Source organism: Podarcis liolepis (assembly GCF_965112155.1).
Source record: "Podarcis liolepis genome assembly, chromosome: 13".
NCBI classification, from domain to species: Eukaryota; Metazoa; Chordata; class Lepidosauria; order Squamata; family Lacertidae; genus Podarcis; species Podarcis liolepis.
In genome coordinates this window covers 32467311-32490330 of record NC_139573.1, presented here as the reverse complement: position 1 = coordinate 32490330, position 23020 = coordinate 32467311, and the positions used below count along the sequence as shown (strand labels likewise).

General features: G+C 44.6%; 1 protein-coding gene across 15 annotated transcripts in view; it reads left to right on the top strand.

The window, feature by feature from the left end:
* MLLT6 (MLLT6, PHD finger containing) overlaps positions 1 to 23020 on the top strand; it is a 99702-nt gene that overhangs the window by 21461 nt on the left and 55221 nt on the right. For 10 of the 15 annotated variants that reach the window (XR_014518097.1, XR_014518098.1, XM_083469525.1 and 7 more), the window contains exons 3-7: positions 7019 to 7073; positions 8830 to 8939; positions 9172 to 9275; positions 10116 to 10209; positions 13700 to 13804. Coding sequence is in view for 13 of the 15 variants with exons in the window: in XM_083469525.1 (XP_083325651.1) it covers positions 7019 to 7073; positions 8830 to 8939; positions 9172 to 9275; positions 10116 to 10209; positions 13700 to 13804 (468 nt within the window). In the remaining 2 variants the exon portion in view is untranslated. Of the gene's footprint in view, positions 1 to 7018; positions 7074 to 8829; positions 8940 to 9171; positions 9276 to 10115; positions 10210 to 13696; positions 13805 to 23020 lie in introns of all 15 variants that reach the window. The other 5 variants (XM_083469521.1, XM_083469522.1, XM_083469513.1 and 2 more) reach the window with 1 other exon arrangement.

Here is a 23020-nt window from a genome sequence, read left to right as displayed (position 1 = left end):
GAGCAGGAGACTCCTAATCTCAGGGTTGTGGGTTCGTGCCCCACACTGGGCAAAAGATCCCTGTGTTGCAAGGGGATTGGAGTAGATGACCCCCATGGTCCCTTCCAACTCTATGATTCTTTGATAAGAAACACCTGACTCCACCTGGCTACAACTAAGTCCAGTGCCACCTAGTGACTAAACTATATAACAATGCTGTCTATGCACCCTGAAATGGCAACTTCAGCGGCCACCTTGAAGTTTGATGCCTTCTGCTAGGAATTTGAGACGCTGTTTCCCCCCAAGCCTGTCAGAAAAGCTCCCAGTGGGAAAACCCTCTGAATGGGAGCAAATGTCAGTTGGGTTTTCTCCAGGTTGATGTTTGCTCTCATTTAGCGCCAGAGAGTGGGTTTTCCAGGGGAAAGCAGGGGGGCAAAACTGCTCAGTCGCCTTTCTCAAAAACACAGCGTAAGCGAAATAATTCCCTGCAGACTCGTGCGTTCTAGACATGAGACAAGCAGCAGTGTGGATGAGATGAGCCCTGAGCTATTGTGGCAGAGTGGGCATAACTGCTGCTTCTGTTTGGAAGGGTGAAAATAAGACTGCTCTGTTTGTTATACTCGCTGGGGCGACTTCCCATTTCCCCCAGTTCAGCGGAGCCTTGCGAGGTGCAGCAACTGAGCTTGGAAGGAACAGATGCACACAGACAAGGCATCCTGTGGCTCAGATTTCTTCTGAGTAAATAAAAATTGGTTCCATCTGCTGCTTGTCACATGACTAAGTAACGTGATCCACACACCATTGTTGATGAGATTTTGTTTTTTAGGATGAAGCATTAGTTAAATGATAAGGTGCCCTGGAGGGATTTTGATTAAACATACATCGGGTGGAGGAACAGAGTGTGTGGCTCAGGTAATCCTAATGCAAGAGCAATCTGATGTCCACTTGAGAGCCTGTTCCTGCAGTTGTGGGAGGTCTCTCTTTTTTTTGCTTCATTAACTATGTAGCTGTTATTTGGTGCCTCAGACTTACTGCATTCCATTCATGGGTAGGCAAACTAAGGCCCAGGGGCAGGATTCGGCCCAATTGCCTTCTAAATCCGGCCCGCGGACAGTCCAGGAATCAGCATGTTTTTGCATGAGTAGAACGTGCGCTTTTATTTAAAATGCATTTCTGGGTTATTTGTGGGGCCTGCCTGGTGTTTTTACATGAGTATAATGTATATTTTTATTTAAAATGCATCTCTGGGTTATTTGTGGGGCATAGGAATTTGTTCATTCCCCCCCACCCCATATAGCCCCCCCCCCAAGGTCTGAGGGACAGTGGACCAGCCCCCTGCTGAAAAAGTTTGCTGACCCCTGGCCTAGCTTATGGAGAGAGGTTTTAACAGTGTTTGCACATGCTAGATCTGATGTATATAGATTTGTGTAAAAAAGCTGACATTATGTCTAATCACTTCCGATGTTCTTGCAAAGCTTGATTCATTATCAAAGTGCTCTCTCACTCTCTCTGTGTGTGTATACTTAAAAACAAAAAAACCCTGAGAAGCTTTCATGTCTTTGAGTGAGTACAGAAGTACATAATTTAAGCACTAAGCCTTTTTGTACAAGTTCACTAACCACATGTTCTTTTTAGATGTATCATATTCTTTCCTAGACAGAGTTTGCGGGAAATCAGTTCTGTGTATTTGCGGTGCTGTCTTGATTGGCTGGAAATGGGTGGTGTCAATTTTCCTTGCCCCTCAAAGCAATTTTTCAACATTTAAAAAAGGGATTCTGCATGCCCACTGCTTTTAAAGAAGGGGGTTGAATATAATGTCACTTAGGGACGTGGGTGGTGCTGTGGTCTAAACCACTGAGCCTCTTGGGCTTGCTGATTGGAAGGTTGGTGGTTTGAATCCATGCAATGGGGTGAGCTCCCGTTGCTCTGCCCCAGCTCCTGCCAACCTAGCAGTTTGAAAGCATGCCAGTGCAAGTAGATAAATAGGTACTGCTGTGACAGGAAGGTAAATGTCATTTCCATGCACTCTGGTTTCTGTCATGGTCTTCCATTGTGCCAGAAGTGGTTTAGTCATGCTGGCCACATGACCTAAAAGCTGTCTGTGGACAAACACCGGTTCCCTTGGCCTGAAAGCGAGATGAGCACTGCAACCCCATAGTTGCCTTTGACTGGACTTAACTGTCCAGGGGTCCTTTACCCATTTACCTTTGCCTGTTTAATAAATGGCACAGTTGGGACTCTTGCCTAAAACTATGGCTATAAAACAAAGTTCAAGACCCATTATTATTATTATTATTATTATTATTATTATTATTATTATTATTATTTTCATTTCTATACCACTTTATATTTTTAAGGGGAAAATCTCAAAGTGGTTTATAACACATTTAAACATCAAATAAATAAAAAACCCTGAATAAACATTATTGAAGAAAATGTCAAATATAAAGTATACCTTCAAAGCAACATAACTAACAAGAAACTAAAATATTACCTTAAAGATTTCAAAAGAAAACATTATAAAGGTCAACTACAAAATGCACATTTAACACAGCAAAGTTAACAACCATAAAAATTACCCAAAACAGTTCAAAAGAAAACATTACTAAAGGAAGTAAATATAAAATGCACATTTAAAGCAGCATAATTAGCAAGGGAATAAGATGTTATCAAAGGCACAGAACATATCTGCTGCTGTTGCTGCCTATTGTGGTTCATGGCAGATGGCAGCTTTGGAAGCTAAGGTTTGATGACCTGAGTCTGCACTAAGAGACAGCCAAAATGGTCCCACCCTCCCAGGCCAGGTGGGAAAAGGCAAGCAAGGCAGGGAGCAAGTGTTCAAGGATTCACAGCCAAGCTGGTCAGCACTATGGGTGAATCAGAATTAAAAGACTTTCAGCATAGTCCTATGCATATTTATTCATACATCGCTCCTGAATCATTTGGACTATCTCCTCAGTAAGTATGATGGGATATGCAGTTAGGCCCATTAAATTTAGCTTCTGAGTAGACATACAGAAGATAGAAAGTTTTTGCATTTAGATCAGGAACCTGTAGTTTTTGGACTACAACTCCCACCTGTCCTATCCATCATCCATGCTGGTTGTGACTTATGGATGCTGGAACCCAACAACATATAGATGGCCACAGGTTCCGCATCGCTGATGAAGAAAATCCTGGGTTCAGTCCCTAGAATATTGAGATTGGGCCAGAGAAAATTCCTGTCTGAATAGTCAATATAGACTATAGTAGTCTGACTCAGTAAAAGGGAATTTCTTGTCTGGCACTTAAAATTTTTTAATAGGGTAGCCAGCCTTCCTGAAGCATGGCAGAAACGGCAAAATGGTACTGAATTGCCATTCAGTTTGCTGGCCAGTCCATTTGTCAAATGCTTTGTGAAAGCAGGAGAAAGCCAGGCTTGGACTTTAGGAGAGAAAAATAGTGAACCATGATTTGCATGTGTTCCTGTACACACCCTTGTGTGTCCTTTTATAACCTGACACTTAGCATACTTCCATACAGCAATACTAGGGTTGCCATTTCAGAAAGTGATTGTTATTATTTTTTTCCAAAAATTCCAAAGTTGTAAAAACGTACGTTTTTGAGCTTTTTAAAAGTAAAATCACCAGAAATGGCACTGCCCACATGGTTTGTCATACGTCTGGATTTTCCCGGACATTTTGCCGATTTCCAGCTAGACACATCTTCTGACAGCAGTATTCCAGGTATGTCTGGGAAATTCCAGACGTATGGCAACCCTAGATACATATATCTCTTTATGTTGATTTCCCATTTTCCCATTTTTAAGGTGCTGGATTACTTTGATTTGGGTCAATTCTGTGTGGATTCTTTGTATGGAAAGTAATGTTTTTAAAAACAAGCACACCATTCTCAAGTGATACAAGGTTCTGGGATTCTGTACTTTGGTACCCATCCCCAGCTTTTAAAAGTAGGAAGTTACACCTGGCCTCGTTTGAAGGTGAGAGCATTGGAGATGTAGGCTGAACTTGTGAAGATCTGTTTCCACAAAGATTTCTGCAGGTTTTGCCAGGGAAGGGGTGGGTTGCAGACAGTACAGGTAGTTCTAGCCCCACAGCTGCTTGGATATAACCCCCCCCCCCCGAAAATCCTAGAGGCACAGCAATTGCATGTTCCATAAGTCCCCAGCCATAAGCTGGTTATGGCCACACAAATGAACACGCATTCATTTCTTCCAGAGCTATGTGTTGGCAATAGTTTCTGGGGCCAAGCACTAATTCAAACTGAACCCGAAGCTCAATTTGTGCTAGGGCTCAGTCCACCAGCACCTGTATTCCTGGTAATATATAGAGCTGTAATACATGCACAAATGCCTCTGTGCATGTGCAGAGTGCTTGCCCCTGTATAACCGCAGCTGGATCCCAAATGTCTGAGACTAAACAGCTTCCAAATGTCCAGATGGGCTGAGTCCCAGCTGCTCCTCATTTTAGGAATGACACACTCATTCTCATTCTTCCTTGCATTCCCAAAGCCCCCTCGGGGATGCTGTGCTCCATTAGATGAAGGAAGTGCTAAAGCTCTGTTTGCTTTGTAAAGGAATTGTCTGGCTGGCCCTTTGAGACGGACTGGCTGGAGGGCAACTTGTGGGAAAGGGAGGGAGGGAAGTGGGGGGGGGGGATCATGTGAAGGCTTTAACAGTCATGTTACAGCAGGGATATTAAAGCCTTCCAAGGGGTGGGTGGGCTGGCTGGCTGGCAGAGCTGTTTAACCCTTCCTGCTAATGATCAGAGCTTTGCTAATAGTGTGGTGGGAGAGGCGCTTTGATCCGAAAGGGGTGGAGGGACCTTTTCAAGTGCAAATTTCCCAATGTTAAGGCCCCCTGCCTGCTCTTCTTCTGTCTCTCTGAGTTCCAAGTGCATCCTTTGCAGTAGCAGGCCTGAATCCCTAGACCTCTATCCCTCAAAAGGCAGCCCACCAAAGATCTTTCCGAGACACTTGCCTCTTCCTCCCCACCCCCATCACTGCTGCTTTCAGTGGCTGGTGGCAACCCCCCTCCTCCATCCAAACCAGCTTGTGTGGGGTAGTTTTTTGGGGTGTGCATTTGCATATGTTCACATGTGCAATTTCAGAAGGACACCTTGCAACCAGGATCAGGTCCAAAGGATAGGGGAGAGCCCCCCAGGAGTAATAGCTCAATGAGCCCCACCCCACATTTTAACTTGAGCAAAGCCCGTCCCCTTTCATTAAGGCTCAGCCACTTGAATAAACCAGAGGTCAATATACCACCTTGACACTATGGAGCACCAAGGAGTTATCTGAATTTAGGGGTGTAGTGCAACTTCTGGATAGGAAGGTCTGTGATGCAGGAAATGGAGTCTAGTGAAAAGCTGCTACAAAGACATCTCCAGAGAAGCCACCTTTGGAACTGAACCAATCACCACTTTTAATGCAGGCTATTTCCCATCCATGTTGCTTCTGCACATGTTCAACCATAAACCTGCTTTGCTACGGTTTTAAAAAAAATATGTATGAAGATTCTCATATAAATGCATATTTAAAGACATATTTTAAATGTGTTTTCTCATGTTTGATACTTTTTTTGGACCAAGAGTTGTACCAAAACATTCAGGAAGTGAGAAAGCTTTGAACATCTCTAAGGATTGTATGAAATGTATGTTTGTATGCTTGTATATTCGTAATATGTGTGTATTAATGCTGAATTATTTTAATAATAAAAACTTTTCAAATTAAAAAAAAGAGAGAGAAAGAGAGAGAGAGAGAGAGAGAGAGAGAGAGCGCTACAGGATCCGCACAATAGTCCAGGAGATGTGGATCATGTTAAGCTCGCATTGGAAAAGATAAAATTCCTTCCCTAGTTGTGTTAGAAAGCGTTCCGTGTTGTTATATTATAGAATGGAGGGTCAGCAACTAGTGGCCTTATGTTCCAAATCTGCCCTGCTAAGGTTTGATTTTTTTCTAATACCCCAGTTGCCAGGCAAGAGAGGTTTGTGTTGAGAACAGCAGCTGTGGCAGCAGGATTTGCCAGTAGTCCACTTCAGTGGGATAGTGTGGAGCAGGAGCTATCTCTCTGGCAAAACTGGATGTTCTAGAACCATAGAAATGAAAGGGAAACAAAGTCCAACCTCACCCACCTTGTCCCAAAGTTCACATACCACATGCAGAGATTTAGCCTTTGCAGTATAGACCACAGCATACGCCGCATCAGCATATTGCACGTGGGCCCATTGCCATCATCTCAAATGATTTCTGACTTTTTAAAAATTAAAAATCATACCAAGGATAAGAGCAGCCTGACCTAATCCATCGCCCACTCTTCCTTTTTTCCTTTTGCATCATGTCTGTTATGTTATGTGCCTGTGGAAAAAAATATGTGTACAGTGCTTACAAAATTGGAGGTGGTTTATACGACTTCATTACTGTTGTTGTCAGTTAATGATAAATTATTCCATTAGAGATAACCCATTTGTTCAATGATATGACAATAGGAACTTTCAGGAAAAGTTGAGCTGGAGGTGTAAAAAAAAAGGCATGGATAATAGTTATTTCATCCAAATTTTAAAAATTCGTTCCACTTGTTCTATAGCTGTGTGTGTGTGTGTGTGTTTTCTCAGCACTGCCTGTGTTGTTCATCATATTGCCATGGTTGATGCAAGTGAAAATACCTATGCAATGGCCAAAATCAATCAATCAATCAATCAATCAATCAATCAATCAATCAATCTACGAACAAGAATGCCTTCAGTTCAAATCTAGGCTCTTCCATGATCTCACCAGGTAGCCTTAGACAAGCCATTCTTCCCCCACCCCCAACAACAACTGCAGTATGGGAGACAGTCATATTGTCTTACCCGACAGGGTTATTATAAGGGTAACAATGATGCAAACACCATACATTTAAAGCACGCACCTCTGCAGAGAATCCTGGGAACTGTCATTTGTTAGGGGTGCTTGAAATCATAGCTCTGTGACAGGTAAACTTCACATGTTTTAGTATTATCATTATTATATAGAAGTCCTAACCTTTCTCTTTAATTTTCAGAGGTGCGAGCTGTGTCCCCACAAGGATGGAGCGTTGAAGCGGACTGATAATGGAGGTGAGCATCCCATTGTAAGGTGGCAGGGACAGCCCAAAATTTACACAGGAACTCAGTTGAGGAGGGCATGCTCATCTACTTTTGGGTAACTTAGGGTTAATGGCTAGTGCATATGTAAGTTCCCTGGTGAAGCTCCAAAACATGGATCTCTAGCAGGTTTCTCCTAGAACAGCCTTTCTCAACCTTGGGTCCTCAGATGTTGTTGAACTACAACTCCCATTATCCCTAGCTAGCAGGACCAGATGATGGGAGTTGAAATCCAACAACATCTGGAGATCCAAGGTTGAGAAACACTGTCCTAGACTGAGTGCGGGGGCAGAAAGACTGAGGGATAAGGAACCTGGAACTCCCATCATTCCTGACAATTGACCACGCTAGTAGTTGGAGGACCAGCCCTGGTGTGTCGTGGAGTTTCAGTGAATGGGACTGCACAGTTAATTTACTGTGACTGAATATGTGATAGGCCTTGTGCCATATATGCATCACCCTGCTTGCATGTGTGTTTAAAAACCCTCCAGATCACAGGAACAAATGCATCCAAGTTTTCAGTGTTGCCTTCTGGTTTAATATGAAGCCACTGTGCATATAATCCAGGCTTTTAAAAACAGACTCCTCTTCCTCTGTCCCTCATGGAATATCTGCTTTCTCACATAGCAGGACCAGGCAGCCAGTTCATGGTAGCCCTGCAGGCCGCAGCCTTTAAGGTTTTCGACCCAAATGCTGACACAAACCAGTCAGGGCTGACTCCAGGTTACCACGGACCCTTGTGGGGAGGGAGGCCCTTTTCAAGGAACTGTGGCTGCACGTATCCTGCCTTGGTGCGGTGCCCAGTGAAGTGAGAGCCAAGATGGGGATGATAGGCCTCTTCTCAGGCCCAGGCCTCAGTAGGGCCCCAACCCCTTCCAGCCACAAGATGGGGTAGTAATGGCTACCAACTTGGATCGCTTTAAAACAAGATTAGACAAATTTATACGGGAGAAAGCTAGTAATGGTTTCTAGCCATAATGTTTTTCTTCTGTCTCCAATTGTCGGAGAGTGCTGTTGCGCTCAGCTCCTTCTTGTGAGCTTCGCATAGGCATTTGGCTTGCCACAGTGAGAACATGATGCTGGAATAGCTGGGCCACTTGCCTGATTCAGCAGGGCTATTCTTACGTTTGTAAACATAAGAACATAGTTTCTCGCCACAAAATTGCAGCCTTACACACACACACACACACACACACACACACACACACACCATAATGGTTATATTAGAGCTACTAGCGAGGGAAAGATGATTAGGGGTGTGTGGGAAACGAAATGTGGTCATTTAGTGGTCTTGGGAATGCTATGGATGCTGGCCTAATTTTCACTGGGGTGATAAGCCTGTGTCTGGGCTATGCAACTTGTGACCACACGTGGGGACTTGCAGGACTGAATGCTCCTTTGTATACCACCAACCACCCTTTTTTATTTTCTACACATAGAAAACTTGCATGTCAGGGAGAGGTTAAGGCCAGAACCCTTCTCTCAGCTTTCAACATGGAAGGATTTCTTTGTATTTGTATTGAAGGGCATTGCAAGGTTAGCCTTCACCAGGGATCTGAGGTATACAAGTTTATTTCCACAGTGAAAACTGAGTCTCCTAAAGGTCTCTCCCAGTCCCACCCCACTGCTGCCTCCCACTGGAGACAGAAGCCAATTACTCTATGTTTGCCTGATTCAAGCCTCTCTGGGCCTTTCCACCTATACTATTGTTGTCTTGTCCTTCACTTAGGCTGGGCCCATGTCGTCTGCGCTCTGTACATCCCTGAGGTGCAATTTGCTAATGTTCTCACCATGGAGCCAATCGTCCTCCAGTATGTACCCCACGACCGGTTCAGCAAGGTAAAAGAGACATGCACGTACAATGCTTTCCCTCAGCATCCCGTTTCTGCCTCTTCCACAGACTGTCCTATTTTGATTTCCCCATCTCCTATGCTTTTTAAATTTATCTGCTGACAAGTTGTTGTCATCCCAAAACCAATCAGGTACATTTTTATTATTATTTTGGCTCTCACAGTATGCTCACCACAGTGTGTAATGCACACCGTCTATGTTGTGCCTCCTATTGTTGCAGACTTGCTACATCTGCGAAGAGCAGGGCAGGGAGAGCAAAGCAGCCTCTGGAGCTTGCATGACTTGCAACCGTCACGGCTGTCGGCAAGCCTTCCATGTCACCTGGTGAGTCCATGATTGTGTCTGTTTAATGGTCACTTCCTTCCTCCCTGGTCCCTGTTTCCAAACCCAACAATTTTGTCATGTCAGTTTTGGATTCATAGTCATGAGATAAGCCTGCGTGAGTGAGTTATGATGAGGGACTTCACAGATTCTTTGGTTGCTTCCTGCTGAAACTTTGAACCTTCTCGGTTGCCTTCCTTCCTGCCTTATCTTCCCTCTTCAATCCATTTTAAACGTTTTTCATGTACTATTTTATGAGAGCCACATGGACATATTGTTGACGTCTTTATGGTTTTCCCCCCTAAAGAAATAGATAATGCACAAAAATAAATACCAGTATCTGTTCCCTCACCCCAGCAATCATAACACTTCAAAGAACTGAGCTTTGGATGTGCCATTTATCCAAAGGTTTGTCAAGATCACCATCCACACATGAACTCAAACCATACAGACCAGGAGTAGGGAACCTCAGGCCTGGGGGCCAAATGCGGCCCCCATCCCTCTCTGTCTGGCCCTTGGGACTCACTTCTCCCCAGGCCACACTTCTCACCACCCCTACTTCATACCCTCCTTGAAGTAGGGGATGTGGCTGCAGAGGCCTGAGGAGAGTTCCAAGGATAGAGGGGTTTGGCCCTTGAGCCTGAGGTTCCTCACCCACAGAGTAGATCATTTATCATAATGGTTTTATTTGCCCATTCTGAGAAGCTAACAATAGAGCAGGAGAGCAATAAGCTTCTGCGCTTGGTGCAGAAAGAGGGGGGAACCTGGCTGCTCTGGTTCCTCTGCCACAATCTGTGCTGCCCTGGGCTCGGCTCACACAACCACCTTGTTTCTTCGTTTCAGTGCTCAGATGGCTGGGCTCCTGTGTGAAGAAGAAGTCTTGGAAGTCGACAATGTGAAATACTGTGGCTACTGCAAGTACCACTTCAATAAAATGGTGAGTCCCTCGTCATCATCAAAACCCAAAAGCACAGAGCAGGTGCTAGGATTGAGCACCAACAAAAAATAGATAGTTTTATTCCAAATCCAAAACATGGTAAAGAACACACTTTGTTTATAAAATATCCCTGGTACAATCCCTGGCACTTAGAGGATGGAAGATTTGTCAGTCAGTGGTGCTGGGGAAGAATGCTGTATACCGTTCTAAACATACACTGACTTCAGCGTGGAAAGTCTGAAGTAAGCAGCACTGGACTAGCTGGGCCCAGTGGTCTGACTCTGTCTTTGGTTTTCAGGTGCACCCAGGTGTTCACTCACAAAATAGCAAATGAAACAATGAAGAGAGACACCCCCTATTCCAAACAAAGGAGAGCAATGGGGTTGCAGCTACAGCAGAAGCCATGGCCAATGGCACCTGGTTTTAAAGGAAAGGTTGCAGGTGCTGGACTATTAGTTGACAGTAAATGGTTTTGACTGACCTATAAAGCCCTAAATCGCTTCAACCCTATGTAGCGAGGGTAAACAATAGGTTTTTTTTAAATAATATAAAGGCTTTGCTTCCAGTGATAGTACACACACATGTATTTTGTCCAACAGGTTTTGGGCAGCGTAAGTTGCATGGAGACTGCAAAACCTGATTCACCTCTGGTAGATCGGGATGCATTTACATTCCCGTTCCAGCCATATTCATCTTCCTGAATCACCACCACTCTGCATCCTTCGTGTTTGCCTCTTGCCTTAAGTGTGCATCAACCATACATTTAAAGCACATGGTTCCTCCCATTGTGGGGTATTCCAGCTCTGCCTTTCCAATGGAATGGGGCAGATCTGTAAGTAAAAAATCATGGCTGCCCTAATCATGTGGGTAAGCCACCTGGAGCCCCTGGAATCTTGCATCGCTCGGAGATTGAGATGGCATGCAACTCTACAAATACTGAAAGCTAGGAAGTAATGGCAGCAAATGCCTAAGAAAAAAATGAGTCTTTCAGAAGCTCCTAAAACCAGTCAGGGTCAGTGCTTGTCTGATGTCTAGGAGGAGTTGATTCCAAAGGCTGGGTCCCACCACAGAAAAGACCCTCCGCCTGATAGTGTCCAAATGGATTTGCATGGGCTGAAGCAACCAGAATAATTTCAGTGAATCGGCAGATCTATGTGTTGAATGCTTGAATCTTTGAATTGCTTCTCATCCCAAAGAGATATGACAAATGTTGACATTTTACAAGAGGTGCTGTCTGTGTGCATGTTTTAAAGAAAGAGGCTACAGCCTATTTATGCAAATATGTATTTGATAGTGAGGCGACACCCACAGCAGCAGCCAGGAATGTCAAATGCTGAGATGACTCTGGTTCATTGGGTGCCCCAAACAGAAGGTGGGAAGGGAAGGGCCCAAGGCAAGCTGACAGGAACTAGAGCTATCAGAAAGTCATGAGCATTTATCAGCACTGCCACCTTCAGTGATTAATAACACCAGCCTCTTCTCCAAAGCCAAACTAGAGAACTCCACACCCTGCTTTTTGTTAATCATGGTGATGTGCACTGCTTGGCTGATTACCTGAAGCTAAGGTTTGGCTGTTTGCCAACCTTGAGAGCTTTTCTTGTGGCTGGCAGGAGACAACAACACAATTTCATTTTCATTTTTTCACCTTTAGTATTAATAACTGTTTATATAGCAGTGAGCAAATTTGCTTTTGCAATCGCTTATCTTCCTTGTCTTTTTGACAGCCCAGTGAGGTAGGTACGCAGAAGCCACTCCCAGGGCACACCTGGAGCCTGGGCTCAGCCCCAGCAATAGATTAAGTTTCCAAGCCAGGGAGATGGAATCTGAGAAGTGATAGCAAAAGGAAGTGCAATCCCAAGTTTGTGCAGAGAGACGCCATTTCACTGGGGCTAAGGAAAAGGCTTTCCTTGTCAGCAGGTGAACTTGCACAAATTGTTGAGCCCTGGCAGAAGGCACCTTGGACTACTTTCTATGGATGCTGGCTTTAACACTGTTTGGAAGCTTAGGCAGAAAATCCAAATGGCACCCACACCTCCCACTAAATCTGCCGGGAAGTTCTCTAGCACTCATCTGGTTGAAATATACAGTATACAGAAGCTGGGTGGGGGAGGTGTAGCTCCCATCAGTTTCAATTAAGCTTATTCAGGAGAATTGTCAGTGGACCACATATCAGGGGTCATATCTGTCTCACTCTGCTACTCAAAATCTGCCACCTTATTTTCCCTCTTAGTAGATCTGCCTCTGATCCATAAGTTTAGACCAGGGAACTGAGGGCCAAACTAGACGTGATGTAATTAGAACGTCTCATTTTAATTTGGTAGTAATTAGCAGCCCCAGGCAATTGCTTTGAAGATCAGGATAGGGGAACGGCACTCTTGGAGAGAGTGTTCTTAACTCTTCCATCCCATTCCTCCCCACCCCCAATATAAATTGTGCTCCCATTCACCTCATCAGATGGAAAAAAAGAAGAACAGCATTAGGAGCTAACAGCCGTTTCAGGGCCCCTCCAGGTGTCCTTTTTATTACACATTCCTGATGATTTGTGCTCTTGATGCTGTCATGGCGGTTATATGAGAATCCCGCTTTCAATACTGCTTGTGCCTGCAGAAGTTTTGGGGCAGACATACTGCTTCATTTCCAAACAACACATTTCCTGTAACTTCCTGCTGGAATCCTATAACCATGACCACAAATGTTTTGGGGTTTTTTGTCCATCTTTGGTTGTGGAACAACTCCTCCAGATTGCGGCAAATGTGGTAGCTTTGGGGAAGCACAGCAAAACAACTAATAAAGCATAATTAATCCACTCCTAATGCACTATCATTATGTCACAAATGTGTTGTCACAAACAATAAAACAGCACTCTGGAGGGGCCCTCAGTGTGTGCTGTTTCCCTTGGGGAAAGAAAGAGCATGGAGGGGGAAGGGTTAAGCACCCTCACCCAGAGTCCCACTTCCCTGATCTTCAGAGTAGCTGACTGGTACCTCTAATTAGCTGATTTGGAGCTCTTTTGCAATAAACCTGCTTCCTCACAGGACCAGACTTTTTGCAGTAAGGAAAGTGACAGGGAAAATGCAGTGGAAAGTGTGGGGTAACACTTGCTTTGAGGCAGCATCGTCCAGCCTCCCTACAAACAAATCAGAAGGAAGGTTCATTAAATAGCCAATGCTGTCTGATCTCCCTACAAACATATCAGGACCAATGTTCACTAAACAGTCTGTCTGGAAGTGCCCTGAAATTAGTTCATAGCCCCACTGGCTGAAAATGAGCTCTGATGCCTTTGAGGAACCTGGGTCTTGCAACCTGCTGTGCAAAAATAATGTCAGTGGAGACATCTGAGATGAAAGAGGTTATTCTAAACCATCAAGCCAAGATCCAGCAAGGGGGACTGTTCTTCCTATTTGCTCTTATTTTCTTTTCTTTTCTGCTCCTTTCCCATCCCTCCATCCTCATCCATCGCCTGCCCCAACTTCCTATTTGCCTCCAGAAGACATCGCGCCATTCCGGAGGTGGCTCTTTCATTGCGGGAAGAAGGAGCCGGTCGGCGTCACCTACTCAAGAGAAGCATGTTTCCCACCACGAGAAACCAAAGAAGGTAAGAAAAGAAGAAAATAAAATGTTAATCGCTGTGCAACCTGGGGTGGGAGTGAACAGCAAAAAGATATTAATATGTCTATAATATGTCTTTTAACCTTCAGCCTTTCTAATTACAAGCAGATCAGATCAAACACAAAGGCATATCCAGTGCCTGCATATTCTACAATTCTTTGTTCTTGCATTCCAAAATTATTACTGGTCCCAGAATTCAGCATCTGGACAATTTAAAGTTCTTGCTGAAGTTACTTCCAGATGACAACAACAACACACTTACCAAAAAACCACTGAAACACCCCCCACTAATGCTATCCTAACACAAGCAATGCTCAATGGCAATTGCACACTATCCAGTTCCTTTGCAAAGAGGAAAGCAGTCCTTTGGAAGGACAGTTAGCTCTCTCCATCTCCACCGGCACTAGGCCTCTCTCTCTTTTGCTCCCCCCCCCTTTCAAAAAACACAGCTGTATTTGCCTATATTAACACTTGCACTCAAACAGTGAAGCAGCCTCCCTGGAACTCCAGGATCTGATTGCATAATGGTGACAGTTAAGAAGTAAGGGCCACACAGCTATCCAGCCCCCATGTGTGGATCTGCAACACCTTGAGGCCTGAGCTGGGAATGGAGCAAAAAGAGGAGGGTTGGGATTCTGCAGTGCTTTAAGAAGGTCTGAGATGAGGAAAGAAGGAACCCTATAGATCAGATAAATGACAAACATGCAAAAGCAGAGGCCTTCCCTGGTGCCCACAGGGTCCTCTCTCACACCAGTCTCCATTCTGAAATTAGGCTGGTAAGAAGCCTCTCACAAATGTGCCCTTGGGCCCCAAAAGGTCAGAGACCCCTTTATTAAAGATGAGGCTGAGGGGCTGGCTGAATTCTGCAGGCAAAAACAGCCCAACACCTACAAGGAATAAAGTAGCACTATATTCTCCACAGTCTAAGGCTTTTCGGACGAAGGGCCCACCACTAACCCACAGATGTGATTGGAGCCCCATTTCTTAATTATTGTTTTTAGCATATTTTTGTGTGGTGGTTGTAGTTGTGCTTCTGTTGTGACCCACCTTAGGTTAAGCCGCAGCCCAGTGAGTGGGCCCCAACCCAACCAGCTGAAGATTGTAAGGTTGTAGGGCACGTATAGGCGAACTCTGGCCCTCCAGATGTTTGGGACTACAATTCTCATCATCCCTAGCTAACAGAACCAGTGGTCAGGGATGATGGGAATTATAGTCCCAAACATCTGGAGGGCCAGAGTTCGCCTATGCCTGTTGTAGGGGTTTGGTGTAACACTATTAAAAGCATCCCAGAGAGTGTGAGAGAGAAATATCTTGAGCGCAGGACAACATAAAAAGATGACGCAGCAAGCTGTTTTCAACATGGAGCTTCTCCCTTGGTGCTCCAGCATCACAAACTCGGATCCAGACATAGATTTACAGCAGGATAATAACTGTGTTGCTCTTTTGCAGCCAAAACAACCCAGAATCTTTTCAGGTGCCACAAGACTTTTCCTTGTTTTTCTGGACATAGATGAAATTAACAAGATACCCTCCCTTCTCTAGCCTTCAGAACCCCCAGGGAAACTGTCAAGTTTTATTGGTTTTACCCAGGCTTCTCTAATCACTGTGCAGAGATAGGGAGAAGCACTGTCGATTTCACCAGCACTTGTTAATCACTGCATGCCAGTGCTGATGTACACATGGTGAAAATGATAAGGCTTTCCCCCCCATTCCCGCCACTGCTGCCTTAGTGCAAGACTGGAGAATCCTGATGAAATGGATGCCAGTGTCATGGGTCAGTTTGTCTACTGTGGTGAATAGTGGGGAGTGTTGTCAGTTTCACTCTTTCAGAACAAAATAGTGGTGGAGGGGAGAGGAGGGATTACGCACAGTCATCAACAGCACCAGCAAACATTCCTTTATTATCCCAGGTGAGGCAGTCGTGCAACTGTAAGATCGCCCCTAAAATTATTTTGCAGCAGTTGTAGTGGAAGTCTTTCCAGCACATGGGGCACCATGGGAATGCCACAGTTTGGGATGAACAAACGAGCTCCCAATACCAGAGAAAATTGCTAGTATGAAAAACCCTATGTCACAATTCTCTTCTTCTTCCTATTTGAAAACTGTAAAGGATTTAACTATTAGAAGACGGACAGTGAAATCCTGAGCACACTTAACTGGGTGGGGAGTAAACTCCATAGAAGTCCAGTGGGACCTAGTTCTCAGTAAACATTATTTGAACTTATTTCTGAATAAATATTCTTTGGCTTGCACTGTAAATGGCTGGTGAAAAGAAAAAAAGAGGGCATCCTGCAAAAATTGCCCTAACTTTATCTGAGAGGTCTGTAACCAGGGTTTAATTTTCATCTCTAGATAAAGTTTTTCAGGCTTGTAAAGGGAATACATAAGGCTTCTGCTCTTGTATCCACTGCTGCAGATAAACCATTTTCCAGCTGTTCTCCATACTTCGGTCAGTTATTGCCACTCCTCTATACAGCAACACTGTGTAGAAAGAAACATACTGTACAATTCACCTATACTATTGTATAGTGCCCTTCACATATCTTATCCTCTCTAGCAAATACGATGTGGTCAGATCATACAGCTAGAACAAACTTGAAACCTGTTTTCAGTGCCAGAAGAAAAACACAAGAACTTGTAATATTAGAGAAGAGCATATTCAGAGTGCCTTAATAAAAGCATCTCTTCTCCCCACCCCCATCGCACCCCAACTCTCTAATCTGGGATTGAAGCAAAGGATTTCCAAGTAAGAGGATATGGTTTATTAGCCCAACTTGAACCCTAGCATCTCACTTTGGAGAAATTAACACTTGCCTGGAACGGGAGCAGAATCTGTTTCAGTGCCATTTGCAACTGGATTTGCAGGGGCGGGGAGGGCGGGGAGAGAGATAGCTCACCCTTGTCAAGTCATGTTTTATGTGACCAAAAGCTCAGAGTTCCACACAGTTATTAGTTATGCAAAACTGAGAGGCATTGGTTTGTTTTTAGCCCTGCTGCCTTGATCAGTTGCAACTGTACTGGCTGTCAGTCAGTCAGACGGTCATTCCATCCAATTTCCCAGTATAGTGGTACCTCGGGTTACAAACACCTCGGGTTACAAACACTTCGGGTTACAGACTCCGCTAACCCAGAAGTAGTACCTCAGGTTAAGAACTTTACCTCAGGATGAGAAGAGAAATCGTGCGGTGGCGGTGCGGCAGCAGCAGGAGGCCCCATTGGCTAAAGTGGTACCTCACTTTAAGAATGGTTTCAGGTTAAGAACGGACCTCCAGAGCGAATTAAGTTCGTAACCAGAGGTATCACTGTATATGTACTAGGCCTTTAATGGAGCTTAAAGGTAGGTTGGCTTCGATGCCGAAGGCAGCTGCTGCCAAGGAAAATGGTGGAAACAGGAAAAGAGAAAGAGAGGCAGGAGAGAGATCAGCACAAGGTAAATGGTGGTAATGGAACAGAGTATGAGCCAAAAAGGCAGGGGGGAGAGGAAACCAGGATGATTGGCAGGTGATTTGGAGAGCAGCTGACACCAGGCAGGCTATGGAAGAGAAAGGTTCTATATTTGCACAGACTCAGAAAAGAAGAAGGGGGAGGGAGAAGCAAGATCATTTCTTTCTGTTAATCTATATAGTACTGGCAATCATGCTCCAATAAACAGGTGATCAAGGAAACTGTTGGCAAGGTGCAGTAAAGGTGTCTATCCTGGGATCTATAATGAAGCTAGGCAAACTGCAGGCCTACAGAATAAAATAAAAGAAATTGGGGAAGTAGCCAACCACATATCCTTCCTTACGTCCCCCACAAAAGCCTGGAAAATCCTTTTTCCTAGAGGATAAATTATAGCCACAAATTATGTGTACTCTCCCAGGAGCCAAAGCTAGTGTGCATGAAACCTAGAAACAGACTTGCTTAGAGAGGAACAGCTTCCCCAGTCCAGCTGAAACAGCTGCAGATTGTTAGAGGAGGGAAGAGGAGAGATCTAGATAGAGCAGGGGTCTGCAACCCGCGGCTCCGGAGCCGCATGTGGCTCTTTTACACCTTTGCTGTGGCTCCGGGGCGGATACTAGCAAGGGGAGGAGGCGCATTGTGTGCCCCGACACTCCCCACTGTGGCGGGCGCTGTACTGGCTGTGACGTCGCATGGGGGCAGTGCGTGTGTTAGTCACGCACCGTCCCGACGTCACCTTCTCGCCCACCCGCCCTCTCGCTACATTGTAAGGGGCGTGTACGCTGGTCACTGCATTGAAAGGGGGCATGTACGCTGGTCACTGTTTTGAAGGGGAGTGAAGAACACACACACAAAAAAAGGTAACTTGTTAATTTAACGTTTATTTCTATGAGGAGGAGTAATTCTGAGGGGTCAAACGAAGAAATAATTTTTAAAAAGTGACAAAAAAGTTATTTTTATAATGACGAGTTTTGCGGCTCCCGGTTTTTTTTTTCTTCGGAAACAGGTCCAAGTGGCTCTTTTTGTCTTAAAGGTTGCAGACCCCTGAGATAGAGTCTGACGCTTAACCCTGAACAGGTCATCAGCACCTTGCCTTTAAGCAGGTCTAATCGCCGCTAATTGAACAAATATTGATAATAACTTTGCCTGCCTTCCATTATCTTAGGCTTCATCCACACAGGAGTTTGATATAGATTCTGAGCTGGATTTTCCCCCAAGGCATTGTTCACATGGCATTCTCTGTATCCAGTGGGCAGCCTGCAGTTTTTCAACAGTAAACTCTGTTTTTTCCCCAATCCAGGGAAAATCTGGAAAAGGGAAGTAAATCCAACTGTGGACACATTGGAGCACATTGTGTGGGCAGGCTCTGGTGCCATCTACCACGATACCTATCTAAAAGCAACAGGATTGGAGAGGATTTTCAGTGGGAGAATAGGAAGAGAAAGAGTTTGTGCTGTTTTTTTCTGCCTCAAACTCAGTCCTGCTGGTTGCTTTGCATAGCAAAAGGTGCCCCCCACCCCAGTAAACAACAATCTGCATGTAGGGCATAGCTTCTGCTTGTCACTTCAGCTGTCACACAACTTGAAAATTCCACCATCTCCACCCCTGCTTTTGTTTAGAATTATAGAATTGCAGAGTTTGAGAACCTTACGCAAATTAGCCTGCTGGTTGCTTATGCAGACTCATGCTTAAAGACAAGCCTTTGCCATCCCAGGGCGCTCCAGATGTTTTGGACTATAATTTCCATCAACTCCAGCCAGTGGGCTACAACTTCTAAGTGTTGGGAGTTGTAGTCCAAAACATCTGGAGGGTGCCAGGTTGGGGAAAGGTTGTTGTGGAGAAAGTTTTGGCCCTCCAGGTGTTGTTGGACTCTACACCCATCAGCCCTAGCCAGCATGGTCAGTGCCAGGGGATGATGGGAGTGCAGTCCAGGAACATCAGGGCATGTATACCTGAAGGAGCGTCTCCACCCCCATCGCTCAGCCCGGACACTGAGATCCAGCACCGAGGGCCTTCTAGCGGTTCCCTCATTGCGAGAAGTAAGGTTACAGGGAACCAGACAGAGGGCCTTCTCGGTAGTGGCGCCTACCCTGTGGAATGCCCTCCCACCAGATGTGAAGGAAATAAGTAGCCATCCTATCTTTAAAAGACATCTGAAGGCAGCCCTGTTCAGGGAAGTTTTTAATATTTAACGCTGTATTGTTTTTAATACTTGATTCGGAGCTGCCCAGAGTGGCTGGGGAAACTCAGCCAGATGGGCGGGGTATAACTAATAAATAATAATAGTAATAATAATAATAATAATAATAATAATAATAATAATAATAATTGTTATTGTTATTGTTATTGTTATTGTTATTGTTATTGTTATTGTTATTGTTATTGTTATTGTTATTGTTATTGTTATTGTTATTGTTATTGTTATTATGGCGGGCTCAAAGGTTTCCCTTCCTTGCTGTAGAGAGGGGTGTTTATATAGCTGGAATGGGTTAACTGGTGGCCCTGTAAATGATGCTGGTCTACATCCCTTATCATGCCTGACTCATTAGCCATGCTGAGAGGGGCTGATGGAACTTGGGAGTCCAGCAACACTCTGGAGGGCTGTAGGTTCCTCATGCTCACAAGAACATAGAAAACACCTTCCTGGGATCAGATCATGGTCCGTCTAGTCCTGTACTCTCTTTCCAGCAGCCAAACGTTTCTAGGAAGCATGGAGGTGGCACTTGTTGCTTTGCGTCCAATATAATTAACTGACATACATGGCTGGGAAAAGGGAAGGATAGCGTGTAGATTTATTTCTGTCTGCCAGAGAAAGGGAGATTAGGACCGGTCATTGGGGGGAGAATTCCCCCCAACTTCCATCCTGGATGACGCAACCTTGCGGGACTTCAGATATGGCGGTGGGCGCTCTGTTATGTTCCTCCAAAGTTTGGATAAAGGTAAAGGGACCCCTGACCATTAGGTCCAGTCGCGGGTGACTCTGGGCTTGCAGTGCTCATCTCGCTTTATTGGCCGAGGGAGCCGGCTTACAGCTTCCGGGTCATGTGGCCAGCATGACTAAGCTGCTTCTGGCGAACCAGAGCAGCGCACGGAAACGCCATTTACCTTCCCGCCAGAGCGGTACCTATTTATCTACTTGCATTTTGACCTGCTTTCGAACTGCTAGGTTGGCAGGAGCAGGGACCGAGCAACGGGAGCTCACCCTGTCACGGGGATTTGAACCGCCGACCTTCTGATCGGTAAGCCTTAGGCTCTGTGGTTTAGGATAGTTCAGCTCATTAGCAGGGCTCCACGGCCTTGTTTTAAAGTCGTGTAGTTTCAAATTTGTTGGTATCTTCGTCACATAGGCTTTTCCTGCAAGTATTTGTTTTTGCTGTTTCCAATTAATGTGTTTTACATGTGGAAAGAACAAGCCCATTTTGAAACACAGAATTCTGCCCTGAATTTATATGCCCAATTTTATTCTGTATCTCAACATTCATGGGAGCTGTTACAGTACAAACACACAAATGAACGGAAAGTGCCAAAATTGGGGGAAACTAAATCAATATCTCACTTGGCTGAGCAAATCATGTACGTATTTAAAATTTGCCTCTCCAATGCCTTTGTGCCATTTGGCAGTACCTGGCAATACTGTATTATAATTAGCCGGACCAGCTTCTATCAGTGTGAAAATACGGGAGCTTTCAAGTGAGTGCTTTAATCTGGAAAAGCTGTAAGAACAAAGAGTTTTGTCTGTAACCTGAAAGAACCAACAGAAATAGGCCCATTTTTTTTGAAAAAGGTTGGTAAAAGAACTTCTGTTTCTCTCTTCGCTTCAGTTTTTCTCCTATATCAGTCCTGCAGCATCAGACTAAACTAAAATAGTTAAAAAGTTTAAAGTTTCAGTAATGTGGTTTTCCTCCTTGTATGCTGAGCACACACCCCAGGAAGATATTTTTATACCCCACCCTAGTTTGACAGAGCTGGTAAACCTCAGTTAAACCAGAGTGTGAGCAGTACAACAGTAGCTGAGGACTCAAGCAATTGCACACACACACATATATATACGCGGATGGCGCTGTGGGTTAAACCACAGAGCCTAGGACTTGCTGATCAGAAGGTCGGCAGTTCGAATCACCGCGATGGGGTGAGCTCCTGTTGCTTGGTCCCAGCTCCTGCCCACCGAGCAGTTCGAAAGCACGTCAAAGTGCAAGTAGATAAATAGGGACCGCTCCGGCGGGAAGGTAAACGGCGTTTCCGTGCGCTGCTCTGGTTCACCAGAAGCGGCTTAGTCTTGCTGGCCACATGACCCAGAAGCTGTCTGCGGACAAACGCTGGCTCCCTCGGCCTACAGAGCGAGATGAGCGTGCAACCCCAGAGTTGGTCACGACTGGACCTGATGGTCAGGGGTCCCTTTACCTTTACCTTTACCTTTACCTTTATATATATATATGTTGGCTTTTTGCAGTATGGTAGCGCTGCAGAGAGCTTGCTGGGGAGACCATGCATTAAAAAGAAAGGACTCAAAAATAACTTAAAGAAGGTTTTAATAAGAAAAACAAAAACTCCATTTACACTAAATACATCAACAAACAAACATGACCCAACCACCAACCCATCCCCCAGGGTAATAGGAGAGCTAGGTGCTGCTCCTTATATACTACACCCAGATGCTGACACACCTTAATCAAATACAACTCAGCAGCACCTGCTATGTTTCACAGCTGTAAAGCTGGGTCTCGTTATCTTGCTCTGGCCCTTGCTCTGGCCCCTTAAAGACATACACATGGAGAGGAACAATGATGAACCTTTACATTTAAAGAAACCATTCAACATTTCCCCTGCGGTTCATCATTGTGGAACAAAAACATAAAACATACTTTGTACATGTTTTTCATGTGTAACCTTTGGAAGTGCTTCTTGTAAACTGCAACCTATAATGTTTGGTATGTTTAAGGTACATTACCACTCTCTTAAGAGCAGAGAAACATTGCATAGTGGGCTTTTCCACATTGTGATGCATCTTTTAACAAAAGCTTAACTGTTTCATATTTTACACTTGGTGAATAGCACAAATCATAATCTCCTGGAATTTGTTGAAAGCCCCTAGCAACTAGTCTTGCCTTGTACTTTACAACTTCATTTTTGTCATTCATTTTAACTCTATAAACCCATTTTGAATCAATAAGTCTCATATCTGGGGTTTATGGTACAAGAGACCAAGTGTTATGCTCTTTTAAAGAAGCTATCTCAGAGTTCATAGCTTTATACCAATTTACAGCTTGGTGCATAGGTAAATTCTGAACATCACTGTAGCTTTTTGGCTCAAAAACCACCTTATTGGCATACACAGTATTAAAATGTTCATCTGCAAAACGTTGTGGCTTCTGCCTTTCTATCTGAACGTCTCAGTCCGGAAGGAGAGTCAGACTCCTCAGACTTAATGGGACTCAGTGAACTACTAGTTTCAGGTTGTAAATTATCATTGTCAGACTGAAGGCTGTAGGCTAAGCTCACGGTCAGAAAACTCAAGAGAATCTAACCTCCCCTCGGGTGCCTGTGACTTTAAATCAAACAAATTATCAGATTCAACAGGCTTTTTGTCTTTTTCTATTAATTCAGAATCACCATTTCCTCCTCCTGCTGCTGCTGCTTCCTCTTCTTCCTCAGTATCATTTATACCATCAGTATCTTGGAAAACAGCAACCCCATTCCAATTTACAGTTTGTATCATGCTTCTGGTAATATGAAATTTGCCAGTTGCTGGTATGTAAATTCT